This window comes from Chiroxiphia lanceolata, chromosome 18, assembly GCF_009829145.1.
Source record: "Chiroxiphia lanceolata isolate bChiLan1 chromosome 18, bChiLan1.pri, whole genome shotgun sequence".
In the NCBI taxonomy this organism is placed as follows: Eukaryota; Metazoa; Chordata; class Aves; order Passeriformes; family Pipridae; genus Chiroxiphia; species Chiroxiphia lanceolata.
In genome coordinates this window covers 9,164,303-9,187,064 of record NC_045654.1, presented here as the reverse complement: position 1 = coordinate 9,187,064, position 22,762 = coordinate 9,164,303, and the positions used below count along the sequence as shown (strand labels likewise).

Genomic DNA, 22,762 nt, shown 5'->3' with positions numbered 1-22,762 from the left:
TCAATTGATGCCCAAATTTCCTTTGCTCTTCACAATTAAACCAAACAATGCAGGTCTATTCCAAATACTAAGGAGTTCTGAGCCATTGCACATGGATTAAGGCATCATATCGTGAAGATCCATCACTCAGGAAATGTTGTTCCCTCTATAAACTCTGTGTATGTGTTGGTATAAACACTCCCCCCGAGGTCTCTGAGAGTTAAAAACAAGTGAAATCTGAAAAAAAACCAACCCTTTAGTGCTAGATTACCAGCTCTGCTCATACCATTCCAAATTGCCAACACAATTTCCTAAATAGCACCTAAGGATATGATTGGGTTTGGGGGTTGTTTGGGGGTTGGTTTGTTTGTTTGTGTCTGTTTTGTGGGCATTTAAAAAAAACAACTTATCTGAGAGTTTGCATTTAGTGATTAAGACATTATCCTTTGGTTTTACAGCTGAAGGGAGGTTCCTTTGGGAATGAAACATTTTCTCAAGGGTATAAAGTAGGGATAAGAACACCAGAGTGTACAAGAAGCTCAGCTTATGCTCCAGAACAATTCAGTGCAACGTTGGTGCCCTCACCTCACTTTGCAGGGCAGTGAGATCAGACTGAGTCATGGCTGGCTCTGCAACCACCTTCTGCAGGAGATACACTGAGGCCTTTTTACTCTCAAGCTCTCTGGGCATTTTTTCAGTAACCAGGTAGGAATTGAAATTTATCTCCTCTTCCAGTTTCTTCATTAAACCTTAAAAACAAACGAAATCAGTGTGTGACTATAAAAGCAATGTAGCAGGTAATTAAGTTTGATTTCCCCAACACACCGGAGTTTTTAGCAGCTGATTACAATAACAACAGCATAACATCTGAGCCTTCTTTTCAGTGCTCAAAGAAAGGGAGTTACTTGATTTAAATTTTTAATCTGGATGTTAAAACAATACAGTAGGTGTTATTATGCACCTCTAACATACAACTATTAACTACTTGACAGATTCTTTTCATCAATAAACAAGTAAATCCCTTCTAACATGATACTCCAGCTGAAAAAATTCAACACATGGCACTGATATAAACAGCCATTAAACCTTTATCTGTACAAAAATCTGAATTTGGCCCAGCTCATGTACAGATTTGTTATATCCTTGGAGCTTCACCTTTAAAATAAAGCTTTTTTTCCATCTGGCATCTAAAAAGGCCTTAAAATGGGCAGAGTTTAATGTATGCCCACTTTAAGGGTCTTTTATATTGCTGGGACACTCATAAATTGCCTCCCTGTAAATAGCCACTATTTTTTCTTATAAGAACAAATGTTTAATCTCAGAAAGCTTATAGACTGAGAATGCAGAAAATAACAATTATATATAAAATCAAGAAGAAATTCTTGAATAATGGCATTTATAAGTTTTGCTCTACACAAGCCTAATGCACCTACATCTTACCATGTAAGACTTGGCTCTTGTACAGAGAGTAATTCAGTCTCCTTAACAGTTAATTTATAAATAAACCCAAGTACATACAGATAAGAACAATTCACAGGTAGAAAAATGCAACAGAATAAAAGGAAACATCTATTTAAATTACATTGCAGAGTCTGCACTGACAACAGGCAGTTTAGTGCAATTACTCCTCTGAGACAACTGTGCCAAGGACTACAGGAGTTGGAAGTTACATGTAAGATGAGAGTGGGAACATGTATTTCAGAGAAGTTTTTATGATCTAGATGACTAAAAGGTAAGTACTCCTGGTTCTTTTGCTTTATAAGATAACTTGCTGGATTGGGGGTTTTTGTTCTCTCCAGATTTAGGAGAAGATGGAATTGCAATGAAAATTGCCAAGAAAAACAAGAAGTTCACAATTTTCTTCTCTTTCATTTACTGCACAAGCAGAGAAGAGCACAGAGATACAAAAGTACAGCTGATGTTGCTGAAACAGAGATGGGAAAGGATGTAGATGAAAGCAGATTTTGGTTCTCAGGCTAAAGAGCCTGACTGATAAAACAAGGTCAGAACGAAGTGAAACAGCCCAGGAAAAGGGGCCCCCTTCATTCTGCTGCTCTTCACCTCTCCCACTCTGCCCTGAGAGATCCTCCTCACCCTCTGCTCCCAGCCCAGGCTGCCAGGAAAGCTGCCAGAGGGGAAATAAGCCATCAGCTCTTGAGAAAACCTCAAGAACTGGAAGAAAGAAAACAGACCCTGGGGAAAGCAGCGCTGCCAACAAAGGCAAGTCAACACAAACTAAATATGAGTGGGAATTCCTCTTTTCCAGCAGTTTAGTTTGTTGGTTTCTGCGTTTATGGAAAGCAACACTACAGCAGGACTTTCTCCCCTCGGTGGAGAGGCCATTTATTTCATGCAAAACAGCCCCCACTCTTGGTTTCAGAGTGGGAAAACCAAGTTACTCTGTGTATGGAACAGCCATCGTGTCCTTGGCGCTGCAGCTGCACCTGAGAAACACACTGGGACTTCCTGGGAGAGATTTCCCAATTCTTTCTTCCACAGGAATTCCATTCCAATCCTCCTCAGCCCACCACAGAGCTGGGCAGGAAGGACCACATTTTAATGTCTCCCTAGAAATCTCCCACCTCTGCAAATGCAGCAAAGCTGCTTCCCACATCCCCTGGGAGCTGAATTATCACCTCAGAACTCACTGGAACACAACTCCCAACCTGATATTTATGCCCAAGGTCTGTGGTGTGGAAATCAATGTGATATTGATTATTTGGATATGAAATATTAATATTTTAATTAAATCAAATTAACTTCTTAGCAGCAAAAAAAAAAAATCTGTGTATATAACCTATACTTTATTTCTTGTGCTGTTCCATTTTTCTGATCAAAATGCAGAGCCCAAAGGATTTGTCGTAGACAATAAACTTAGCAAAGAACCACAAGAGCTTTCATAAGAGCAGGGACCTTTTGACTTCATGGGCTATAACCTTGATCATTATCTGATTTATTTCCCAAATAACCTCAGAGTTGCTCCCAACTCCTGTCACACCCTGATTGGTTCTTGTTCTTGTGCTTATTCCTGACAGTGCAATAAGCAACAAAGCGAGTTAAAACCTGACATCTTGATGGGGAAAGACATGATGTCACCATCCCTTATGACTAATGTTTCCTCCCTAAATACATTGGATATATTTTCCCTTCTCTTAAATTCAACATATGGAGAAGTAACTACTGAAGAGCTACTTTAGCTGCTTAACAGATCCCTAAAATCCCAAACATGGAGCAGCTCTTGGTTTGGTGTTTTGGATTTTTTTGTTTCGTTTTTTACAGTGAAAAACATTCTTTTGCAAATTCCCAGGCTAGAGAGGGGAAAAAAAAAAAAGCCAGCATACTTCAAATCTTTCCATTACACATATAAATTCTGTTTTTAATGTTTCAACATTGACTTATGGTTACAAAATGTACACACGTAAGCGGCACAGAAATCTGGCTCTGTGCCCTAAGGTTATTTTAACAAGGTTCTGCCAACCACGTATTTACATGTGCAGAGCTATTCAGAGCAACTCCTCATGTTTTCCATTCAAATTTTTTCATTATTATTATTATTATTATTATTATTATTATTATTATTATTACAGAGAGAGGGATGGGAGAAAAGAGTTTATTCCTGCTTGCTCAGTCATGAAGAGGAGAGGCGACTTTCTCTGCATAATTCTGCTGGTGGACCTAAGACTTGATTCACCTCATGCTCAGGTTCCCACTTCTTTTCCCACTATAGGGATGCCAACTGCACATCCTGGACCAAAACCATTTGCAACAGGAATTCAGTTTTTTAAAAGGGGGAGAAAAAGTGAGAGGGGCCCTCATTTTATAGATTCTCTGCCAATACTTTGTTCAATATCACATCAGAAGGCCACGACAAAGGCACGGCTGGAGCAGACTTGCAACATCAATTCCCTTTCTGCAGGGACTGAAATGATTCCCTCCACAGCTTCCAACACCACCACTTCCAATTTCCCTCTGTTAAACAGGGATTTTAAACAGGGATATTAAACAGAGGCCTGGGACATGCAAACACTGACAGATCAATCATCCCTTCAATATATCCTTGAAAATCTGAAAAGCTTCCTGAATTTGCCACTGTAAATTATGCTCTCCATGTTTATAATTATTATTAGAGCTCTTTGAAACCTCTCTGACCTTTCAGAGTTCTTCTTGAGTGTTGAATTGTCACAGGCTGCAGCGATGAACATCTCAGAGCCCAAAACAGGGGCAGTGGGACTCTGCTCTTGCATTTTCTCCCAGAAATAAATGCATGGATATCACCTCATTTATGACACTGGGAGCTCCTGTTCCCCCATTTTTATACCTGACTCACAAGTTCTTTGCAGAGTCACTTCCTAGGAAAGAGCCTCACATTCCATAAATACATTGCACATACATTATTCCTGGAGGAATGCCGTGGAATTTGGCTATTCCTTAAAATAGAACCTGTTGGCATGGGTTTGGCTTCCTAAGTGATTCCAGTCACTTCAAATCTACAGTCTCCTCATTATTCAGTCACTTCCCTATTTTTATTTCCCCAGGGATCATTTGCTATTTTCTTGCAGGAATCTGGTGAAAATACTAAACAAAAAAGAGCCAAACCTCACTGGGTGATGATTCCACTTCTTTCTAAACCTTCCACTAAACTCCTTGGAATCCTTTTAACAGAGGTCATGTTGAATTTTTGCTGCCTTGTTTGTTCTTCGAAATGAGGTGCAAGAGTCAAAGACCTTAAAAACACTACCAATCTTACCAACCAGACTTGTATTCTCATCAGAGACATCAAATTATCTTAAAACTACTTAACCCCCCCCTTGCATCAATTGTCAGTGACTTTAAAATAAATAATATCTTCTAAAGATGGAAATAAAGTTCCATCTGAGCCAGTCTCTTTTACCAAATATTTCTAGAACTTTAATTCCAATGTGGTCTGCAGTTTTGGAGGAGATCATTTAACCTTGGAATTTTAGGGAAAGGTGGTTCTGTGGAAAAGAAAAATGCTAATGTTTTCTATCAAATGGAATATATAAATAATAGCTTGCTAACTTTCTATTTTTCATCAAGAATGAAAGAAAATAGACATCTGGACAAAGGAATTCCTCCTTGACCGGTGTCTGTGAAGTTCCCAGTGTCCTAAATCTATTACTACACATAAACTTAATGAATTTTATAAATTACACATTTTACTGTTTATCAACAATCATTTTAACACATTCTTTAATCAATATTTTCAAGCTACTCATCCACTTCTTTCACATTTTTGCCAATGAAGTGACCAATAATGTCCTGCAAAGTGGACAGAGATGAAGAATTTCAGTCATTCAGTTCGTTAAACAACTTGTGTTTGTGCCAGCAGAGATAATCAGAGCAAAAAGGTGGCAATCTTGGAGAGAAAGCATGAGCTGGGTTATGGTTATTCAAACTGGTGGCCAGTGTTAATAAAAATATAACTCATATCCAGAACAACAACAGAAGAAAACCCTCCAGAATCTGCAAATTCAGGTTATTCAGGGCTACCAGCAGCAAATCCCTTTCCAACTGAACAACATCCTGAGTAGTATTGAAGTTAAGAAATAGGGAAGGGCTGAAGCCAATAAACAGGAAAGGTTCTGTGAAACCATCATCAGTTTTAGTCTCCAGAACAGCTCATAACAATCAGTGGTACAACACAAAGTCTTCTAAATATTATGTTTCTAGGAGTTAAGAACCTGCTAACCATAAGCTGTATTTTCCTGGCACATTCAAGCAGGCTCATGCTAATTATATGCTAATGATTCTCAGGAATACACGGGAGTTGCATTCCTTAAAGAGTTCCTTCACATTTCTTTAAAGCACTTCATCCTAAACTAATTATGAAGTCACCAAATCCATAAGACAAACAACAAAGCTTCTAGTCATGAACAACTTCTAACATTTTATCTTGCCTAGGAAGTAAAAACTGAAGTATTAAAATAGTGAAATATTAAAAATGGAAGAAATTTCTTTTAAAGGAAAGGATCTCACTTGCAGTGAAACTCCAGCTGTTGGACTGTCAGCAGACAAACTACACTGCTAGGAGGAGGCAGCTGAGGCAGCCAAAGGGAATCTTCAAACTAAAATACATTGTGCTAACTGTAACCCAACAAAGCTTTTAAAATAACTGGAAGCTTTTAAAATAAATGCACTATGCAGTGCGCTGTGGTCACCTAATTTCAATTATTAAAAAAACAGTTGGCTTTCTGTAATTGCTGCTACAGGCAGTGCCTTTGTAACTCCAGTGGGGAAGAGCAATTACAGAGCTGAGTCCTGAAGTCTTTGTCTGGGCAAAATTTCAACACAAGTTTTCTTAAGTAATGACTCCAAGCTTTGCTTCAGAACATCTAAATACTTTTTGTTTTCCCCTGCAAGTAGGACTCAAGATAAGGAAATTAAATATGTTAACTTTATTTTCATCTCAATGATGACATGACATATTTACTGGCTTTTTATTATGTTACCTTTGCTTCTGTGAACTGAACCCATCAAGTTTCCATTGGCCTTTAAAAAACCCAGGAACTAAAACAGAAATGTTGATACAGCTTTGCTGTATAAACTCTCTGATAGCTACTGCAAAAAAAGGAGCAGTTATAAAATCCACTGCAGGGCCCTGTGAGTGAAGAAGATGGTTCAGATACTCCCTTAATTCCACTTGTGGTTCAGTGGCTGATGAGCATCATAAAAAAATGAAGTAAAATTACAAAGTAATAACAACACAACGAGGTGGAGACTGAAAAAAACTTCTTCAACTCAGAGGAGCTGCCAAAGCAGTTCAGTGATGCAACTGAAACAGCAAATGTTTGTGAAAGAGTAGGACAATGACTTGGTTTACTGAATTTAAATTGAGAAATAGCCAGATTCTATAATTTTGGAATTAATTTATACATGTTTCTATGGCACGTTTTTCACCACAGTAACCCAGAATTCAAGTGGAAAAGCCCCATGGAAGGGACAGGTTATCTTCCATACAATAAAGTATTTCCAAATAAATCCACTCCAATACCTGCATGAACAGCACATAAAACCTCTGTCAGTCCTGTGATGTGTTATTAATAATCAAATGTGAGGAATAAACTGAAAGGGGTCAGTGATTTGCAAAGATCACACGTCTGAAACACTGAACCCTCAAAAATTATCCTGGAGGGTCCCTCCCAACTCAGGAGATTTTATGATTCTGTGACTCTGAACTGACTCTCAGTTTTGGTGTCAAATGTGGATAATCCTTGGTACATTTCCTTCAAAGTGATTAAATCACCAGAAACCTGGAGGCTGTCAAATTGTCCTTTGGAGACAGTTAGTTACACATTTCTCTAGTAACTGCAACTCCTTCCACCTCCTGCTGTTATAGATGAGCATGTAGAACTAACTCACTCCACAAGGCATAGAATTTATTTTGCTGTAGTTATTTTCAGTCTGAGATATCACTGAAAACAAGGAGAAGCAATCTTGCTGTTATTAATGTAATTCAGCAACATACAGCTCAATAAGTTACAGTTGTATAGAGAGAACAAAGAATGTTGATATATAAACAAATATACTAATATATAAATATAGAGGCTTCAACATAGAGATATATCTAGTATCTATATATTTATATCTATATATCTATAATTACACACATTAAAAGTGTGTGCTGTGTATATAAATATAATTAAATATAATCTACAGTCTATTAAAAAAAGCTGAATTAGGAAATAGCTTTATTTTTGGTACTTTACAAAACTATAGCACAAAATTGCACTGCAATAAGAAACAGGCCTTAAAGCTTTTCAAACAAATATTTTATAGAAGGTAACTAGAAAAAACACTGAATAAAACAGTATTCAATGTATTTGTCCATTCACTGAGAGCATTTTTAAGAAGCAGTATTTCACCAATGCCCAGTTACAAACACAAAAGGCATAAAAGCTTAGAAAACACAAACTTCTGACTGAGCAAGAGGTTTTGATTTAATTTCTGCCAGAGAAGTGTAACCCCTTTGTAGATCACCACTTACTTTCAGGTTTTGAATCAGCTACTGCATCCTGCATCTCCTTCAGCTGGAGCTGGGCTCTCTGCAGCCTCTGCTCTGCGTGGAACAACTTTGGAGAGAGAATTGGACACGCATAAGCTCATCCCTTGGAAATACATATTCAAACAACTAAACCAAAAGAGCAAAAGAACCCCAAACAGAAAAAATGGCAGCTCTAAGCATCTGGTGAGGATCTGTTTCACGAGGGAATGTGCCAGACCAAATTTTCAGCACTTGGCCTGGGTTTATTTGATATTCCCTAACGTTAAATGAAGAGAGGATTCCTGTTCTCCCAAGTGATACTTTATGGCAGAACTTCATTCAACAATTTTCAACCAAAATTATAAGTGGCTTGAGCATTACAACAACAAAAGGCAGCAAGAACCAGGATTGCAGGCGGTACCTGTCCTTATCCTACAGTCCTTGAAATGCAGCTGAGTTGTCACAGCAATCCACTGTCCATCCCAAGAGCAGATGGAAAGTTTCTTGCCAAACAACCCCCAGCTGATTTGCATTTTTATGATTTATGGAGATGTGTACTAAGAACTGGAATTAGCTGGACGTCACATTCATTTTACTTGGGATCTCATGCAGGTTCAAGCAAAGACCCAACAGCTTGAGAGCTACTAATTCCCATTGGTTCCACATGCAGACACAGACTGCAATACAGGAGATTTGGGGGGGGGTTCCCCTTTTATTACAGTGTTGCAGCTCAGGCTACAGAATTTGGTGAGACGGTGTAACAAAATGGCACCGGATTTTATGGAAGTACCTTGTTTTGACAACATAGGTCAGGAATAAAACCCACCCTCATACTCAGAGGTGTTGACATCCAATGTGTTGACAGTTTCCAGTGCTTCTCAGGACACCACTTTTGTCAAACTCAGGGACCAAAATCCCAAGGTTGCTCCTGAATGCATATTCCCCCCACCCAGGAGAAGCTGAAGTACTTGCTGTGCTGCTCAGCCCCTGAAATCTTGGTGCAGATGCACAGAGATAGAAATCAAACCAAGGAAACATTTGCTCACTCCCATAAATATGATGAGTTCCCTTTGGGTGCTCCGGCAGTAAGTCATGGAACGTTTCCTGGGAACACTCAAGGATGATGTCAGTGGCAGCTGAGGCAGCCAAGTACCTTCACTGTGCTGTTCAAAACTTGCAGGGTCAAGCCTCTTCTCTTAAAACCTACATAGATCTTTTAAATGGGATTTCATTTTCTGGGGTCGGGAGAAACTCTCTACTGTTGGTCCTGCTGTCTTTCTAAAATGCCTGATTCCCAAACAAATGTCAACAGCTCTTTATTTTAATAGGTATGTTTTCATGTCAGTACCTGACTTTTTTGTTCTTGTTTCTGTTGAGCCAGAGATTCTTCTCTCTCTTTTTCCAAGCGGAGCTGTCTTGCTATTTCAAGCATCCGTTGATGATTTTGTACTGTCTCCACCTACAGCAAGTGGATAAATAGTGCATGTTGCTGTCAGATAGTTGAGAAATACATTAAAGGGATCATATGTCTCACAAGCCCACTTAGCACTTCCTTTCCATGCACGTTACTACTCAGAAATGACAGCAAAGTACTGGACTCGAGATTCTTAAAAGCCCTGGACTGAGGCCTGGGAGATTCCCTGTAGGTCAATTAGTTACTCGACTCCTTCCTAGACATACAGTATGTTTATCTTAATCCCTGTTTGCATTCCAAAATCAGAGTTGCAAGCCAAGGATTATGACACTGAAATGGAACAGTGTTACTTCTCTTATTACCCTCTTCTTGAGACGCTCTACTCTTTTGACCAGTTGATCTTTCTCCTCTTCCATTGCACTGATGTCCTAAAAAGTAGAAAAAAAACCATAAAGAAATATTAATTTATTTACCATGTATGTTGGATTGGACTAAATTCTCTTCTAATTAATATGAAAATCAGAATTCTTCTCTGAATATACGGAGGTGGTTGTAATTTTATTGATCTATGATCAGAACACCCAGGATTCCAATCTCTCTTACTTCCCCCACAGTTCCCACTCCCTCTATGCTAACACTCCTCATCTGCATCCCTGAGTATTAGTGTGAATATTTAAAATAAAAGCAGGTGGATTTCTCTAAAATAAAAACAAACAAACACACACCACCAAGGAAAAATCAGCACGAATTCAACATCTGATGCAGTCTGACATATGTTCTTAATGTCACCATCATTACCCACTTCCTGGCAGACCATTCTGCAAGAAGCTGCATATGAGGGATGTCTGCTGCCACTTTTTGTATTAGAACTGTGTTAAAAGAAACACTTTCTAGTGCTGAAATATGTATCTGATTATTATTTTCCTTTAATCCTATTTTACAACAGCAGGACTCCACAGATTGATAGTTATGAGAGAAAGGGAAATAAATTCTCCAAATGTACATCTCAACATTTGCTTGGCTTGTCTATATGTCCCCTGGAAAGCTGTACACAGGCTTAATTATTTTGCTGAAACAGGGCAAATGTCTTTACTTAACACTTTGTCCACACAGGTTCATCATCACTGTTGACTTAAGCTCTTAATTCATTCAACACCCTCTGGAATTATTACCCTGTATCAGGAAAGCAAAAGGTTTTGTATGAGTTTGCATTCAGAGGAAATGGAGTTCTAATATTTGGAAATCATGCTGAACAGAGTCTTGGCAGCCTCATTCCCCAATCTGCTCCAGAAAGCTCCGCTTTGAGCACGAGCAAAGACTTTCTGCTCTGTTTGCCAACACAGCACAGATTCCAAAAGGCAGCTGCAGAGCCCACCAGCTCTGGCCTCTACAACTTACAAACTCAACAAAAACAGGGCTTCAAAAAACAACCAAAGAAAAGCTGTGCATTTTTTTTTTACCCTTCTTATCTCTGCAGTGGATAAACCAGATATTTTGAGCTGCTCGTACTCCTTATGCAGGTTTTTAAATGCTTCCATGAGTTCTTCATACTACAAAAGGAAACAGAAATTGTGCAGAATGAGCTCTGTGTCTGGGGATTTTCAGATCAACACATCACTTTACTACTATGATAGTATATGTAGACATAGAAATATGGTGAGAAAAAGAATAAAATGCTTTTTTTTCACTGCAAAAGCTTGTCAACTTATAAAACAGAAATTAAAAAAATCACAGTGCATTATCTTGCATTTAAAGGTCCAATCAGAATTTCACAATTTCTTCAGTATTTTCATCTCTTCCCTTGTAACACAACAGTGTATTTTCAAAGCAGAGAGATAAGATGTTAGCTGAGAGGGACAAATCCATATTAACAAATTATTCTCTCTTACTATAAATCTGTGTATATCACATCTATACATTTATCAGCCCAAAAAGGAGGAGCCTGGCCTAACAAAACACTTGACTGAAGCCATAGGGCTTGAATTTGCAGAGTGGCCCAAGAGCACAGCTGAGGTAACACGTGAGGAGTGGCTGTGACACATTGCATAACCCAGGTACCTCACAGGGATTGATTGATGCAGCTCAGCACTCAGGGAGAAGGAGACAGTGTGCTACTTCCACACCAGCACAGTGCCCACCAGGAATCTTAAACTGAGAGGCAGTGTGAAAGTCTGTGTGGGTAGAGAAATAACAGGGGACAGAGAGAGTTTAGAAATATGGAGAGGAAACAAATTTAGATTCGACTCGGAGAAATGCAAGCCGAGGTATAAGGGAAGATAATCTCCACAGAAACAGCCATTCAATGAGATGGAAAAATCTAAAAAGAGAATATCAAGTCATTTTTTTACTTCCTGGAAAGAGCAGTTGATATGAAAGTTGAACACAAAATGGCAACAGCAAAGGCCAGTTCAAACAAAGGCATCAAAGCCCTGAGCAGTGAAGCAGCAATTCCATTCTATAAAACCCTGGGGAACCAGCATCCAGAGTGCTCTGCTCAGGTCTGGTTGTTGCAGTTTCAAGCACAGACTGACAAGCTGGAATGAATTCAAAAAAACAGCAATAAAATGGCTACTGAGAAGAAGATAAAACCACAGAGAAAGAGCTGGATTGAATGGCAAATAAAAGTGTGATAAGGAATGAAATGAACAGGCTGGACGAGGAGGAAAAAGTTAGGAGTGAAAACCCAGCTGGTTTCCATGATGCCACTAAGGCACTGTGGAAGTCCTTGAACAAAAATGAAATACCAGGTGGTCCCTGAGCAAGTGCTTTCACCACTTCTGCTGTCCAACAGCTTTCCTTTGTGTGTCTCTAGCTCTGTCAGAAGAGGAGTTTAGGAAATCTTTTCCTTAATGGACACAAAATTTCAAGACCAATGGCAGGACTCAAACAAGGGCAGAACACAGTTTGATGGATCATAACAAAGGGAAGGCTCTCACTTTTCACTGTGGGTACCCCCACATGCACCTGGAATATGGGACACACTCAAATGACCAAAGAACACCCAGGTTCCTACATGGAAAGAAAGATTCCTGGCAGCTGGGAGCAACTCACTGAAGACTGGACAACTAAATTAATGCCTGAAGTTGCTAATTTTTTAAATTTTAAACTGCAGCCAATCCAATGTTTAAATCCCAACACAGTGGGAAGGTGGCAGGTATGCTGAGTATCTTGTATAAATAATTTTAAAAAGTACATTTGAGTTTGATTCTACACAGCCATAAAACCTGACCATGTTATAAAGTGTCCAAACCCTCAATATTTGAAATTTCTCTTAAAAGACACCACTGCAAGCCTGCATCTAAATGATTTAGGCTGAATTCTTTAATTCATTAGTATCTAAATATTTGCATTGTCATGTTAAACTGCAGTAAGGCATTCTATTACCCCAGCTTCTGTTTTGAATTAATCAGCAGGGTATTAGTTTAATAAGATGGTTCTATTACTGTAATCCCAAAAAGGAACACATCTTATGTAATGGAAATTATGGAGGTGGATATTTATACATATTAAGACTGTGACATACTGAAAAAAACATACAATCTGAATTGCTTTCTCTCTTTACTACTTCTGCTGTGTTATCCCAAGTTATACATCCAATATTGTTAGAGGTAACAAAAAAACAAAAGGCTTGGTCAAGCTTCAGTCAGACTGTTCAGCTTTGCTGGTGCACAGTTAACAAATCAAGTTACCTGTTACAAACACTAAAAACCACTGTGGTTTCATAAAACAAAAGTCACAGAAAACTGGATAAAAAAAATTTAAGTAAATATGTACCTCAGATAACACAGATATAAACCCATAACTTTGGTTCACTTGAAGTTTTACAATTCAAACCCACCCAGTCTGACTATCTAAAATCAACATTCAATGCTCACAAAAGAAGTGGGAACATAATAAGTAGGAATGTCAGCACAGAAAAGAGAAATCTTTTACTTATTCACAAAAAAATAAATGGTTGAAGCAAAAGCAGAATAAGGCTAATACAAATATTAAGCATTAGATACTATCAATTGACAATCATGACTACCAAATACAATCAATTGACAATTAGGAGACATTGGCTTTTGGTGACAGCATTTTCTAGACTGCTTTGAAGTGGTAATTTACAGTTAAAAACATAAATGTCATAGTTCATAAGAAAAAAAGATGTTAAAAAATTAAGAAATAAAAATCTGTTTAGGGCAACATGGCTCTGGACACGATCTGGCACCCAGTACTTAATGGGCTGAAAGCCTTTTAATTCAATACTGCCTATTAATTTCCAAATTCAGGGTTATTGGAAGGAAAGTAGTCAAGACATCTATTTCTTATTATGAATCTTTGCTCATCCTCGATGCCAACATTACTCCCAGATTCTTTCATCCCTCCTCCCACCAGCACTTTAATTCATGTGAAACGTTGGCGCTCAAGAAAAATGGTACCTGTTTGTTGATGTCAGCCACAGTATCATCCTGGAGAAACTCTGCTGGCACTTCCAGTTTCACTAAGAAACGTGCCAGGTAAGCTCTTTTCTTGAGTTCATTGGTCCTCTGCAGAAGCCAGTGTAAGAGAGGATGAATGACAGGTTTGCTCCCAGTGACCAACCCCTGGCGAAAAGCACTTCTGTGTGACAATGACAGAGAAAACACCAAAAAATCTCAAACTAAGGAATGCTGGCTTGGAACAAAGAATTTGCAATGTTTTGATGCTCCTTCTCCACTTGACTAATGCTTTTCTTAATGCTGTTAAAAGAGAAAATGCTCATGATGAGGCTGAGAGGATTGGGATTGTTCAGCCTGGAGGAGAGAAGGCTCCGGGGTGAGAAGAATCTGAAGGAGCTGACAGGAAAGATGGAGAGAGACCATTTACAAGGGCCTGGAGTGACAGGACAAAGGGGAATGGCTTTCCACTGACAGAGAGTAGGGTTAGGTGGGATGTTGGGAAGAAATCCTTCCATATGAGGGTGGGGACGCTCAGAGAAGGTTGCCCAGAGAAGCTGTGGGTGCCCCATCCCTGGAAGTGTTCAAGCCAGGTTGGATGGAGCTTGGAGCAACCTGGTCTAGTGGGAGGTGTTCCTGCCCATGGCAGCGGGTTGGACTAGATGGTTTTATGGTTTTTAAGATCCCTCCCAATCCAAACCGTTCTGGGATTCTATGATGGCAGTTTGCAATTTCGAACCCCCATTCTGCTCCCTTGAGCCAGATAAAACCCCCATAAGGCTCTAAAAAAAGCCAGGAGGGACGACTCCCGGATCCCTGCGGCAGTCTCGGGGAATGCCGGCAGGGTGGGCGGGGCGCGGGGCTTGGGGATCACCTGGCGCAGGTGAGTCGCTCCCGCCTCGGGCGCTGCGGGGCCGGGCCGGGCCGGGCGGGCAGTGCCCTCTGCCGGCAGCGCCCGCCACTGCACCTGCCCAGGTGTGGCACCGCACCTGGCACTACATCCCGCATCCACAGGGACACGGCAACAGCTCCGGGACCGCACCTGGCACCACATCCAGCATCCACAGGGATACGGCAACAGCTCCGGCACCGCACCTGGGATCCCATCCCAACCTGTGAGACCACACCTGGGATCCCATCCCAACCTCCACAAGGACACGGGAACAGCTCTCACCTGAACTAAAGGTCACTACCACATGAGCAGCAAACAACGTTTTCATGGTGTTTGCAGGTAAAAGGATACTCACAGGTCTGACACATTCCCTGGAGGTTTGTATTTGAGAATTCCAAGGAGACTCAGCATTCTTTTAGCTGTTTGTTCTGGCAGCTCCTCTCTAATGTCAACAGCATGCTAAACAGTTTGTAGAAATTATTTAATTAATGAATTATAGGTAATAATAATTATTATATCATAATATTACTAAATATTGTAATTATGACATTACTTATTTTATAATAATTTGCTAATTATTATAATTATATTGTTAACTATAAATAATTACAATTATTATATACTTCTTTGTCCAAGTGGTATCAATTAACTGGCAACACTAAAAGAATTGACTTTATTACTTTATCAAATGATAGTGAGACACTCTGCACAGAACATCCCTTTTATCACCAAACTTCAGTTCTCTCCTAATTTCCTCCAACATGCGTATTCAGGTAAATTCATCCTAAATTACCATTCTCCCTGCTGACAGGAATCATCTATGCAGACACTCTGAACACATCCAAGAAGGAATTCGGGCATCCTGGCACTCCAAGGCACAGGTATCCGTGCCCCAGATGTGTGGACATGTGTGTGTGCAGGGCACAGCCTGACTTTGCCCTAAGAACATGAAGTTTCTCAGTATGAACCAACATCTGTATCCTGAATTTTACAGGGAAAACATCCAGTGATCACTCTGGGGACAGGGATCCAGTTCCCGCCCCAGGGAACATCTGCTGCTTTGCAAATATTTTTATACACTCAGATGTATTGACAGGAAGGATTCTTGCCAGGCACATTTATTCCCAGGAAGATCCACACAAGCTGTTTAGAAAAACCAAGCACGCTACGGGATTACACTGAGCCAGACCCAAAGAAAAGCACATTTCGGCGTCAAACCCACTGCAAGAGGTGCGAGCAGCTCTGAGCGCCCCCCTTACCTTCGGGTCAATCTCGCCCAGAACATCATTGAGCAGCTGCAGCAGCTGCACCGACTCCAGGGAGTCAAACGAGATTAAGTTGTAGTTCTTCCTGAAGGGCTCCTGATTGAGCTTCTCGACAATGAACTGCATTTGGTCACCCATGGCGGTGTCCCGGGGGGCACCCGCAGAGGACACACGGCGGGTGTGGGGGCGGTGAGCTGGGCCCCGGGGGCGGGGGGGGCCGGGGGGCCCGGGCCGGGCCCGGCGATGAGGCCCCGGTGGAGCCTCCCGGTACCGCGGAGATGGTTGCCGGGATACGGCGCTGACGTCACTTCCGATGCCACGGCGGAGCGGCGGGAACCGGGACCGCGCCGGGCGGGGAGGGGGCGGGGTTTGATATGAGAGGGCGGGGCCAGACTGTGACGGAACGGGGTTGATCTGTGAGGGGGCGTGGCCTGAGTGTGTGTGGGCGTGGTCTAGCTCTGGATGGGCGTGGTTGGGTTGTGAGGGGGCGTGGTCAGGCCGTGAGGGGAGCGCTCTGTCTGTGGGAGCGTGTCCGGGGTGTGGTCCGGGCGGGGCGAGTGTGGGTGTGTCGGGGCGGGACCCACCGGGGCGGGACCCAGCAGGTCCTTCCGGGCTCTCCCGGCGGGTTTCGGGTTCGTGCTCGCTCCTCGCGTGGTTCGCTGCCCTCGCAGGCGCCGCAGCCCGAGGAAGCCCTCCCAGTGGCCTCGCGGTGTGCCCCGGGCAGCCCTTCCCTCTCAGTCCCGTCCCGTCTCCTCCCCGCCGCGAACGTGCAGGGGCCGCGGCCGAGGTCGCTGTGGGGGCTCTGGGCCGGACACGGCACAGGGAAAGGCTCCCTTGCGGCTCCGTCACGGCACAAGTGCGAGGAACGACAGGAACAGGTCCGAGATTCACCCTCCGCGGGATAAACTTGGCTCTGCGGCTCCTCCCGAGGGAGGTGGTTGTGGCGTGTGTAGGAGATGCACAAACAGATTGCTGCAGTTACCCAAGTAAGGTTTCTGGCAGGCTCTGACAGCACAAAGGGGCGTCGAGCGTGGCTGGTGTGGGTGTCAGGTGAATGTTGCTTCACTCCTTTGAAATGGAAAGGTGTGCAGAGGATCCGTGTGGGATGGGAACGCCAGTCCCGCGCCAGGCTTCACCCTGGGGAAAACGGCAAATGTATGTCCTCGGGGTTGGACATCAGTTTCCTGCCTCGAAGTACCCATAAATATGTAGTGCATAAACCTGAAACAGGGACAGCAGCTCCAAAAACACCAAACAATCCAAAACAGATATATATTAAAGTGAAACTTGTTCATGAAATCTCTCAATCTGCAAGATTTTTCTTGCAGATCCTTCAAAAGCTGTGCTTAGACCTGAAATAGGTGGATTTTGGAGCCTCTCTGCTGTTGCAATTAGGTTCTTGGATAGTCTCAGAATCCCATGCAAATCCCCAGATGACGGATTAAAATACGCAGTGAGTCATGTTAAATTGGTGCCAATTGAAATGCACAGGTTGTAAATCACTGCAGGATTTGACTCGGTAAGGAGCATAACTGTAATATTTTGCAATTCTAAGCACTGTGACTATCTTGGATGAGCTCTTTTTTCCTTCTGAGAAACAGAAAGCACTTCATAAAATGATTTAAACAAATGTAATCCCCTTCTTCATGGGAAGGCTGAGCAGTGACACTGCATTGGTGTCCAAGCTTTTAACCGGTTAAACAATCACAGAAGGGATGGATGGGTGACTTGTGGTTGTTCATGAAAGCTGTAGGAGAGCCAGGAACATAATCCAGGCCTCTTGACTCCTGGTTTTGAACTTTAAAACCAGATCATGTTTCCTTTGTTCTGTCAGTCCATATACTGACCTTTAGGAATCGTATTTACCTACAAGTTCCCAGAAGAGATCTACTTTCCCTTGTCATGCTCTCCTGGTATCAATTACAGTTTTCTCTGGTGAGTATTTTGAGCATGTAGGACACAGAGAGAGCAAATGAAAATGGTATTTCTGCTGGAGGCGCTGGGGCCAAACCTGCTCCGTGTAGACTGAGTTAATGGGTCATAGGGAGTATTGCCTGTGGGTCCACCACCACTTAATCCTCGAGAAACACTGTTTCTGTAAATACCATTATACAGCTTTTCTTCAGAGGGGAGAGATTGTGCCTGTGGTGTTGAGGATGGAGAGGGGTCTGTGCTGGGTAAAGTGGGATGATGCTGCTCTGAGAGCTTCCTCTCTACTAGATTATTTCAGTCCCCACACTAAAAGGACTGTTCCCCTCTTCTCATATCTCTCTAACGTTAAAGAAGCAACAGATAAAGAAGAGGAAGGATGTACGAAAACTTTAGAAAATGCCAAGATAAGAAGTAAAAAAGATGGTGAGGTGGAAACCCATAAAGTCTGATTGTTCTGACTCTGGGGAAGGAGACCTCCATGACCAGAGATCATTAAAAGTGGACTGGCTGAGCTAAAAGTGGACTGGTCAACAACCAGCTTGTTGACCTGTTGGAAAGCTCAAGTGACTGAAGGCAGGAGCAAACTCATACATTGGAGCCCAGTTTTGTGGGACTTTCCAACTTGTGGAAGGTGTGAGAGATCCTGTGTCATCCTTTAAGTTTTAGGTTGTCACAGTTCTTTCCTCCAACAGTTTTGTGCTCTTCATACGAGCAGCCCCAAGAGCCATTTTGCTCCCCCAGGCTGCCTCTCCTCTGCTTCATATTTACAGTCTGCAGTGGTGTCTGAATATTAAGAATTACTGCTTAAAAAAAAAAAAATCAAGGCTTAGCTCAGTGCCTTGACCTCTTTATCACAAGAGAATCTTCACAGACATAAAAGAGATTATAAGCTCTCAGTGCAGCCTTGAGTAAATATTACAGGAAGCAGCTGAGATATTTGTTTGATGCTTAACTTGTCTTAAGTTATGTTAGTTTGGGGATGTGGTATCTGGGTCAGGTCCTACAGATTGAGGGCCAGTGTTCCACCATATTTGTTCTATAATTCTGTGATCATTTTCCACATTCCCAAGTTAGTTTGTGCAGAGAGTGATACAGGTTTTGAAGCAAAGTTTCCTAATGACATGAGAGTTATTACAACTATTCAGCCCTATAGTTCCACCTCGCTCTCTGGACAGAGTTTAGGTTTTATATTGCTTGGGAAAGGCTTATGGGAGCTGCTCATTGCAGAGGCAATGTGTGGCAGAAAGAGAACAGAGCCTGCAAATGAACTACCCAGAGCTCTCCAGACCTGCCTCATTGCTCCCTCTTGCCTTTCTCCTCCTTTTACAGCCACTGCTGTGTGGAAGCTGCAGAGCAGAGCTGTGAGAGAGCTCGACCACAGAGACCAGCAAATCAGAGCGGGACGAAACCTGAGCAAATGAAAATCCTGCTCCAGGGCCAGAGAGATCACCTTATATGGGAACATCATGGGAAAGAGATGAACACGTCCGGCCGAGCTGCTGAGGTCAGATCCCAAACAGAGGGGGGATGTTAATGTAAAAACAAGAGCATTTATGAAGAGAAGACAACACTTCTGCTTTGCTTATGCAATCTGAGCCCTCCTGTTTGTCTCTTTTATTATAAACACTGTGCTGTGTGTATGTACACATAGGTCTGGTTGTGTTATAATGAAATTCATTTCTTTGTGGTTGTTTTGATACCTAAATGCATCCCAGGTCTGTTTCTGGTACCCACTTGCAGCTATACTGTGGTCAGCTAAAGCCTAAGGAGGGATCAATGATGGCTCAAAAAACGAAGCCTGTTTGTGCAGAACACAGCTTGTTCCTATGAGCTGAAGCATTTAAGACAATAGCAACAGCCAAAAAGCTTGTTTGGTTTTGAATGTTTTGTCATGACTACAGCTGTAGGTGATCTAAAATACAGAAGGATTGGAAGAAAAATGCTAGATCTGGTTTGTAGGGTATTTTGTGCCTTCATGTGAGTCTTCTGTTGCAAGAGAGAGGCCCCTGGTCCTTTTAATCTGAGTCAAATGGATTCTGTCCCAAACTTGTGTCTTTCAGGCTCTGAGCCTGGGATTTACAGGTTCCACCTTGACAGCTCTGCATCTTTGCAGCCCCTCCTCCTGTGTGTACAGTGTCAGATGGTGGCTTCACACCTTGCCTTGACCCCCTGGGCCAGATGCCAATAGTTGGCATGGAGCACAGTGTCCAGCTCTGGCTTGTCCGTGGCTCTGTGGAGTGAGAGAGGCCACAGGCAAAGGATGTGCCATGTATTGGCTCTGCTGAGAGGAGTAGTGACTTCATCACTCCCTTTTAATCCCAAGACCTGATGCAAAACCAATCTAAGACCAAATAGGATGGTGTCCCATGCAATGGGAGATAAGAAGTTGGAGATCTCTGTGGCCATCGATGACCCCAGAGTTTGCTTTGCCACTGTCACCCCACTGCCACCCCTGTGAAGTGGGTGTTGTGTGCATCTGCCCAGTCCAGAAGAGCATTATACCTGCTTTGCATTGGTGTGAAGTGTTGGGTGGTAGAGTCAGGCCCAGAAGGAGGTCAGTGGGCCCCTGGCTTACATCCATTTAACCTCAGTTGTCCCAGTGTTTCTTCAGACTGGCAATGTCTGATAGTACCGAGGAGAGATGGTACCATGGCAGCAAACGAGACCATTGATCTGGTGTTAGACCATCTTGGAGGATGGATGTGGTTGTGGGAACTCTAAGGTGGGAGAGTGGCATAGGATGTTATCTAACAAGGTGGAGTTGCTTGGACAGAGTTAACTAAGTGTCCTCTAAAAAACACTCGTGGTTTTGTTTCTTGCCATGCTGTCTGCTTTTGTTTCTTGCCTGAAAAATCCAAAATAACTCCACTGATTAATCTCAGATTTACACCAGTGTTTCTGAGATTAGAGCCTGCTCTGTAGAGTCCCTGTTCAAGGTCAGATGAAATGGCAAGTCACCCCTTGCAGTAGATTCCAAGAACAATAAGATGTTTTAGGAATATGCAATAACTGATTGCCTCTAAAGGGCAAATTTTCCTCTGTGCTGCCAAGCTAGGGCTGTTCTCAGTGATAAGTGTTTGCTGAACAAAGTCTGCCGAGGTTCATGAAGTTGGTTTCATTCTCCTGGGAGGGCAGCAGGCCAGGACATTGAGCACACTGATCCCAATCACACAAACAATCAAGTCTGCAGGAAATTCAAGTTGCCTTCCTAAGGTTCCATACCCACCTACTGCTGCTCAGAGCTGGGTTCCCACTGCCACTTTCCAACAACATTGTTATCCCAAAACACTGTTCTCCCAAAGGAAAAGGCTGAAAAGCTGTTATAACAGAGGATATAAATAAAGGAGCATTGAGCAGTCACTTTGTATTTCTGTTCTGCTCTCTATCTGTTCTTCAGATCCTATTTTATCACCCTCCAGAAAAGTCTGTTGTTAACCTGACATGGTGCAAGTGCTTGTGGCTTGTTTTTCAAAGCAAACCTTTTATATCACTTTTATGTAGTGTGGAAAGTACCTTCTGAACATACAATAGTTTTTCAAAGTTGACAGTGCTTTTATGAGTTAGAGGAGCTGGATGACATTCCTGTCAGCTTGAAAACAGAGCTGTCCTTCCTCCTTAACACATTCAATTCATGAGAAAGCGAAAATGTTAGGCCAAGGTTTTTGAAGGAGAGAGACACAAAAATAGTCACTCTGAAAAGTTAACTATGTATTTTAAGCTCTTTTAAAGAAAAACATGGAGAGGACACCACCACTGGTGACAGAAAATGTCAAAGTCTAGGTACACAGCCATGCAGCATGGGTGAAGGTTTTTGGATGACATCAAGCCCTGTTGCAGTTAATTGGCGCTTCACCAGTGGCATCTGAAGGGTCAGGATGTCACCTCATGTTGTCTGTATCATTTGAGATGGGAAAATAGAAATTCTATTCTTGCTACATCAATTCACTTCTTTTGGACAAAGTCAAAAGTTGCAAACGTGAAACCAAGGCAGAGTTTGGTCCAGCTGATGCACCTTACCCAAAAGTTCTTTCAACTACTTGAAAATGTCCATCTGACTTTTATCTTGCGGTGCATTTTATCCAAGAGTGATACAAAGAAGCTGATATGTTATATTTTTATGGGCTTATTTGTCCTTCTGGCCAGTTGTATAGTCATCACTTACAGATTCTAACAGGAGAGGATGAAGTTCAGTTCAGTTCAATTCACACCAGTAGGAAGGGAGTGGCTCACACAACCAGCAGGATCTGGGATACAGCAGAATACACTGTCCCACTGCAGGCAAGTCTTTATTTAATGTCAGTCCTATTCAGAATTCCAGTTTTCTGCCCACCTTTATATCCTTGTTTAATTTGCTCGCATTGTTGAATTAAACTTCTGGGCAGAAACTGTTGGTTTCTCAATCTATCACCAGACCCAGACATGACATTTCATATAAAACTGTGAAGGAAATTACTTCACCCTTAGCCAAAACAATGACAAGCACTGTTGACCCAGGCAAAGGGCTAAGTAAGGACTGATGAGGTGTGGCAGGACCGTGGTTTGGGTAGTTCTTTCTACAGCTTCCTCCTATAGAAAGCTGCAACAATCTGAAATGTCAAGCTTTCTATCTTACATTTGAGGAGGAATCCACTGACAGGTTGAAATTGTCTCTAACTGGCGAAAAACTCTAGAGTAAGAGCTTGTTTATTTACAAGAATTCAAACAGGAAGATGTCTGAATTATAATGCAACTCTTAAAAACCAGTGAGGTCAATGGGGCCCTGTGGAATCCATGGAAAACCTCCCTAAGTGAAAGAGATATCTGCATTTTTTTGGGTCAAAGAAAGATTTACTTTGACAAAGTCATGAAATTTTAGGGTGA

The 22,762-nt window shown here is 42.0% G+C and overlaps 1 protein-coding gene and 1 long non-coding RNA gene across 3 annotated transcripts in view; one reads left to right on the top strand and one right to left on the bottom strand.

Annotated features, from left to right (window-relative positions):
* The window catches only part of IFT81 (intraflagellar transport 81), a 45,342-nt gene extending 29,104 nt beyond the window's left edge, over nt 1-16,238 (bottom strand). For both annotated transcript variants that reach the window (XM_032705708.1, XM_032705709.1), the window contains exons 1-8: nt 15,965-16,238; nt 15,061-15,164; nt 13,817-13,997; nt 10,856-10,945; nt 9,758-9,823; nt 9,330-9,440; nt 7,985-8,069; nt 565-728 (exon numbers count right to left, since the gene is read on the bottom strand). In XM_032705708.1, the coding sequence (XP_032561599.1) occupies nt 565-728; nt 7,985-8,069; nt 9,330-9,440; nt 9,758-9,823; nt 10,856-10,945; nt 13,817-13,997; nt 15,061-15,164; nt 15,965-16,108 (945 nt within the window). In that variant the 5' untranslated portion in view covers nt 16,109-16,238. The remainder of the gene's footprint in view (nt 1-564; nt 729-7,984; nt 8,070-9,329; nt 9,441-9,757; nt 9,824-10,855; nt 10,946-13,816; nt 13,998-15,060; nt 15,165-15,964) is intronic.
* A 306-nt stretch (nt 16,239-16,544) lies between these two features.
* On the top strand, nt 16,545-19,591 carry LOC116795589. Its single transcript, XR_004360095.1, has 2 exons — nt 16,545-16,956; nt 19,232-19,591. It is a non-coding gene; the product is annotated as an uncharacterized LOC116795589 (long non-coding RNA).
* The last annotated feature ends 3,171 nt before the right edge of the window (nt 19,592-22,762 follow it).